The sequence below is a fragment of the Lissotriton vulgaris genome, chromosome 1_1, assembly GCF_964263255.1.
Source record: "Lissotriton vulgaris chromosome 1_1, aLisVul1.2, whole genome shotgun sequence".
NCBI classification, from domain to species: Eukaryota; Metazoa; Chordata; class Amphibia; order Caudata; family Salamandridae; genus Lissotriton; species Lissotriton vulgaris.
Genome location: NC_141685.1, coordinates 117,489,024 through 117,495,212, shown reverse-complemented (window position 1 = coordinate 117,495,212; position 6,189 = coordinate 117,489,024). Strand labels below are relative to the sequence as shown.

Sequence of the window (6,189 nt, the reverse complement as noted above, 5' to 3'; positions counted from 1 at the left end):
ATCTGATTAATACCTTATCACTGCTTTGCTAAGAACCTAACAAATGAATGTGAGAAAAACTTCGGATACAAAATAAGTTGCTGCCGGACAGGCCATAACCTAAAGCCCAATATACTCCGCGAAAAACATTTTGGCTGGTGCTATAGATCTGCTTCCATATATATTTTGCTCATTTCAAGTGTTAAGATTACATACAATTTCATTTAGAGATTAATGCTGAACATTATTTAAAAAAGCCCAGACTCTAGAATCTGGTTCACTCTTACCATTGCATATAAGCAAGAGAAAACCAAACCTGGAGCATTAACTCTAGAAATAAATATTATAAAAACATGGACTGCAAGAACTAAATCAGTCTATACACCAGCTTCGCTCATCGCACAGTAACCCAAACTAGGGAAAAAAGATATAAGTGCCAAAAAATATTTAGCAGAAAATCTCACTGCACTGAACATGTGAGAATGCACACTAGGGAAAAACTCTCTCAGTGCCCTGAATGCCCGAAAAGTTTCAGCCGTAAATCTTATCTCATTGAGCATTTGAGAATTCACACTGGGGAAAAACCTTATCAGTGCTCTGAATGCCAGCGAAGGTTTTATATTAAACAGAGTCTTTTCCGACATGCAATAATTCACTCTAGGGAAAAACCTTATCAGTGCTCTGAATGCCAAAAGAATTTCAAACGTAATTTTCTTCTAACTGCACATCTGAGAATCCATACTGGGGAAAAACCTTATCAGTGCTCTGAATGCCAGCAAAGGTTTCGTACTAAACAGAGTCTTACTCGACATGCAGTATCCCACACTGGGGAAAAACCTTATCAGTGCTCTGAATGCCAGAAATGTTTTAGTGAAAAAAGAAGTCTCACCCTCCATACAAGAACCCACACTGGGGAAAAACCTTATCAGTGCTCTGAATGCCAGAAATATTTCCGTGACCAAAGTGGTCTCACTCAGCATACAAGGACCCACACTGGGGAAAAACCTTTTCAGTGCTCTGAATGCCAGAAATGTTTCAGTGGCAAAAGCAGACTCACTAAACATACAAGAATCCACACCGGGGAAAAACCTTACCAGTGCTCTGAATGCCAGAAATGTTTCAGTAAAAAAGGCACTCTTATTCAACATACAAGAATCCACACTGGGGAAAAACCTTATCAGTGCTCTGAATGCCAAAAATATTTCAGTACCCAAAGCAGTCTCGGCCAGCACACAAGAACCCACGCTCAGAAAAAACCTTATCAATGCTCTGAATGCCAAAAATGCTTCAGTGGAAAAAAAAGTTTCACTCAACATACAAGAACCCACACTAGCTAAAAAGCCATAAGTGCTCCGAATGCCGGAAATGTGTCCGTGCCCAAAGAAGTTTCACTCAGCCTACAGGACCCCACACAGGGGAAAAACCTTATCAGTGCTCTGACTGCCATACATGTTTCAGTGACAAAAGCAGTCTCACTCAGCATACAAGATCTGACCCTGGGGAAAAACCATATGAGTGGTCTGAATGCCAGAAATATTTCAATGACCAAAGTGGTCTCACTAAACATACAAGAACCCACACTAGGGATAAACCTTATCAGTGGTTTTAATGCCAAACATATTTTAGCCATACATCTCTTACTGAACATGTGAGAATCCACACTGGGGAAAACCCTTATCACTGCTCTGAAAGGCATACAAGATTGAGAGTTGAGATTGTTACAAGCACCATATCAAACACACATGCTCCAAAATGATCATCAGTGCCCTGAAGGCCATAAAAGCTTCAATTTTAAACACAATCTCACTCTACATGAGCAAACAGACAGAGAAAAGTGAATGACAGAAATACCTCTCTAAACATGGGAGACTCCATTCTGGGGACTGCTGGAAAAGATTCATTCAGAAAAGGTATCTCATTCTTCATCAGAGACTCCACAGTGGGGAAAAACATTTTCATTGCTCCGAATGGCAGAAAAGCTTCTATCTGAAAGCCATTCTTATGTAACATGAGAGAATCCACACTGGGGATAATCCTTATGAGTCCTCGAAATACAAGTAAACTTGTGGTTACAAATTACTTCTCACTTGACATGAACAAACTCACACAGGGAAAAAGCCTGATGGATGTTCTGAATGTCAGATAAGGTTTATATGGCCGGGATGCCCGCCACCCCCTCTCAACACAATCCCCAAGGATGGGAGAGAAGTCGGACACAAGTTTGAACTTTTGGAAGGCGGGAGGAAGTCACCCTCCCAGCCGTATTTATTAAAATATGAAACAAAATTTAAAACATTAAAATAAAAGTTTCATAATTATGTACAATTTTACATTTATTACATTTCGATGAAGACATGTTCTTTGGCTAACCTTAACAGATCTCTAATACAAAGGTTTCCTAGCCGAGTCTAACATCCTGCAAATGCAAACATTCTAAATTAAAATTGTACATCCTAGCATTAAGGGCCAACGGCAAGGTCTTAACTGGTGTCAGATCCCTACTACCAAAACTCTCGCCCTCACAGTGTGAGTGGCGCATGCGCAGAGGACTCTACCCTCGTTGCCAACTGTAACTTCCCTTGTCGTGGTGGGGGGCCCCCTTTCCACTCGACGCCATCTTAAAGGTCGTCCGAGTTCCCGTGTGAGGTATCTGTAGGAAGGACAGCGTGGACTCCCCCCATCCCCACACTCTCTATCCGCCGTCGCGGATATCCGGCCCCCGGGAAATTAGTAGGAGGGGCATCTAGCCGCCTCCCCCCCCTGGGAGGGGCCTATGGCGTCTCCCCCTAGGCGACCCATCCTTAGTGGGTGCCGCCTCCCCGTAGGAGGGGCCAATGGCCGCCTCCCCTCGGGCGCTCCCATCCATTGTGGGTGGCGCCCCCCTCTAGGGACCTTGAAATTACTGCTCACCGATCATGACCTTACCGCCCGACCAAAATAAATACGACAGTTGTTTACCTACTAAAGGAAAAAATTCTGACATTTCCTCGATGCGTCATCGACTGCTCACTCCTACCAAGAAAAAACATTATCCTACAGGCAGAAGTCATATCCTTATCATAAATATTCCTTTACTTTTCTACAAAGGAAAAAAGGTCTACTCAGCAAAACTGTATTTAAAACCAACATTGCCATAAGGGGCTGGTGGGTGGGTCAAAATTATTGCTTGTTCCGTCGAGGGCTCACGAGCAACGAGTGGGTGCAGCCTTCAGAGCACAGGAACAAGAGGACGCTTCTTCGGATTCCCGCTCTATTTATTCTTCTGCGGGAGGGCGTGTACCCTCCTCCGGTACGCCTACTGGGCGTGGTCTTCGGTGTAGGTGTCTAGGACAACCCCTCGGGCGGGAAAAGGCGCGCCCGGGCTACGCCGCTTCGGGCATACCAGCCGAGCCACGCCCCCCACCCAAAAATGGCTTCCCAGGGGGATCGGGGCACCCAACCATACGTTCGGGGGGACCGAGTGGTCGCCCCTTTCCATATGGCCGGGATGCCCGCCACCCCCTCTCAACACAATCCCCAAGGATGGGAGAAGTCGGACACAAGTTTGAACTTTTGGAAGGCGGTAGAGAGTCACCCTCCCGGCCGTATTTATTAAAATATGAAACAAAATTTAAAACATTAAAATAAAAGTTTCATAATTATGTACAATTTTACATGTATTACATTTCGATGAAGACATGTTCTTTGGCTAAACTTAACAGATCTCTAATACAAAGGTTTCCTAGCCGAGTCTAACATCCTGCAAATGCAAACATTCTAAATTAAAATTGTACATCCTAGCATTAAGGGCCAACGGCAAGGTCTTAACCGGTGTCAGATCCCTACTACCAAAACTCTCGCCCTCACAGTGTGAGTGGCGCATGCGCAGAGGACTCTACCCTTGTTGCCTACTGTAACTTCCCTTGTCGTGGTGGGGGCCCCCTTTCCACTCGACGCCACCTTAAAGGTCGTCCGAGTTCCCGTGTGAGGTATCTGTAGGAAGGACAGCGTGGACTCCCCCCCATCCCCACACTCTATCCGCCGTCGCGGATATCCGGCCCCCGGGAAATTAGTAGGAGGGGCATCTAGCCGCCTCCCCCCCTGGGAGGGGCCTATGGCCGTCTCCCCCTAGGCGACCCATCCTTAGTGGGTGCCGCCTCCCCGTGGGAGGGGCCAATGGCCGCCTCCCCTCGGGCGCTCCCATCCATTGTGGGTGGCGCCCCCCTCTAGGGACCTTGAAATTACTGCTCACCGATCATGACCTTACCGCCTCAGGCCGGATAGTTGACCGACTATCCGGCCCCCCCAACTCCTCCTAAAGGTCATGCTTCCTCAAACCCCTTAGCCATGCTATGAAGTCTCCTATGAGTAAATCATTCCCCTCCCTGGACAGGTGAAGCCCATCATTCAGATACATGAGATCACCCCGAATACACCCGTGAGGAATGCTATGCAACTGCGAAGAGCGAAACAATTTACCAATTTTATTATTAACCCTTTTCACCGAATGGTTCAGTGCTGACACTGAAATGCCCCCCTGGAGGCATTACCTTCCTGGGTATCATGTGGGACCAGGCAATCGTGCACCCCGGGATTCTTTTAGCCAACCAGCTAACAGCAGACAAAATTTGTTCGAACAACACTCGTCTACCCAGTGTCACCAAGTCATTGCCCCCCAGGTGTACTATGACTACAGATGGCGGTGACCTTTTCCGCCCTAGGAGACCCTCAAAAAATGATTCGAATTGGTCAAAACAGAGCCCGCCCTTCCCATGAAAGGTCAGTCTGTGCCCGTATTCCCCAGCTGCGTGAGTCGTGTCACCTGCTTTGAATACGTCCCCGGCGCGCCTCACATATGAGTGGCCCACGACCCATACCACTCTCTCTCCAGACGGTGATCCTTGACCGCTGGTCTCCTGGTGCTGGGTCGACTGCAAATTCCGCCCTGTGTGATGAGGAAATATGAATTTTTATGATCAATTGTGTCCCCTATGTTAGACCCCAACGGCTCCATGTACGTGCTACAAGTACATGTATGTTCCCTCCACTTCCAGCTATGAAGACGCAAATACATTTGCGTCCAACGTTAACATGTCCTCTTTCAGACCCACCATGAATGGGTCGAATATTCCGTTCCTAAGTATGCCTTGCCAACGTCTTTATGTGGTGTACTTTACACGTTTTTCAGCTCTGGCGAGTTAGGCCCTGAATTCTGCCATCGAGCCTTTTCTTGCCTTCTGCCTCTGAATGCTTCAGCCTGGACCTGCATCTGTATCCGTGACCTTTGTCTTACTCCCTGCGCGGCTAACGGTGCTTGGCTCGGCCTGTTGCCTGCCAAGACTGTATTCAGCCTTCAAGTTATCTGCTCCGCTCCTCGAAAAATACATTCCTGTCTAGTAGTTAAGGTAAACATCCTTCCAGCCGCAGAGCAAAGGGCCCGGCCTCACTGTCTCCATGCAAGTAATTCATAGCTCCTGTTACCATGGTAGGCCCATGCTCCCTCGCATCTCATGCAGACACGTAGACGCTTATACACGCATTAGCAGTCAGTATAGAATAGCCTCTGCCCGAGAGACCTTTTCCTTCTAGATAATACAGTTCCTTAAACACAAGATATTAGATACGATTTGGGATTAGGTTGATCTGACATCCCAGACTTCTGTCTCCTCATGTAGGGCTAAATGTCAAGTCCCCTTCACCCTCCAGTTTACACGTCAATCACACGTCATGCTGCTGCGCGCACATCTCTGCCATATATTTCTGCTGACACTGCAGGATTCTTCTATGGATCCACCCACTTGTGACATCCTCATAATGACGTTTCTAGTACACGCCTATTGTAACGCCTTTTTCATTACGTATGTGTATTCTTATCTCTCCTCTCAGCTGTTACGCCTTCTGCATCTGCCTTTACTGTAATGCATTGACTATATATATGATAAACTGTCAATAAAGTATTGTCTGTCCCTTCCCGAACCTTCGTGGTGACGGAATTGTGATATACCTGGTTCGAACCAATTCCTTTATAAGGAATAAAACCCCTTTTAAAACCTCAAATACCACGGATTCTGCCTCTTATTTTTGACTGAGTTATTCTTATTGAACTTTACCGCATAAATTCCATATAGGTAATTAAAATTTACCACATAAGACCCCTCCCCCACCCCACGCGCCGGAGGTGCGTTGCAGGCCCGGTCCCCTGCCACAGCCGGACGGACAACTACGCGTACC

General features: G+C 46.8%; 1 protein-coding gene across 1 annotated transcript; it reads left to right on the top strand.

Annotated features, from left to right (window-relative positions):
* Positions 1-380: 380 nt before the first annotated feature.
* LOC147737690 (uncharacterized) lies at positions 381-1,316 on the top strand. The gene has a single exon (XM_086924875.1). It carries the CDS (start codon positions 462-464, stop codon positions 1,314-1,316), a length of 855 nt encoding a protein of 284 aa, XP_086781001.1. The 5' UTR covers positions 381-461.
* Positions 1,317-6,189: the final 4,873 nt, after the last annotated feature.

What these genes read in the sequence shown, in the direction of transcription:
- LOC147737690 (XM_086924875.1), top strand. Translation starts at nt 462, where the DNA reads ATGCACACTAGGGAAAAACTCTCTCAGTGCCCTGAATGCCCGAAAAGT.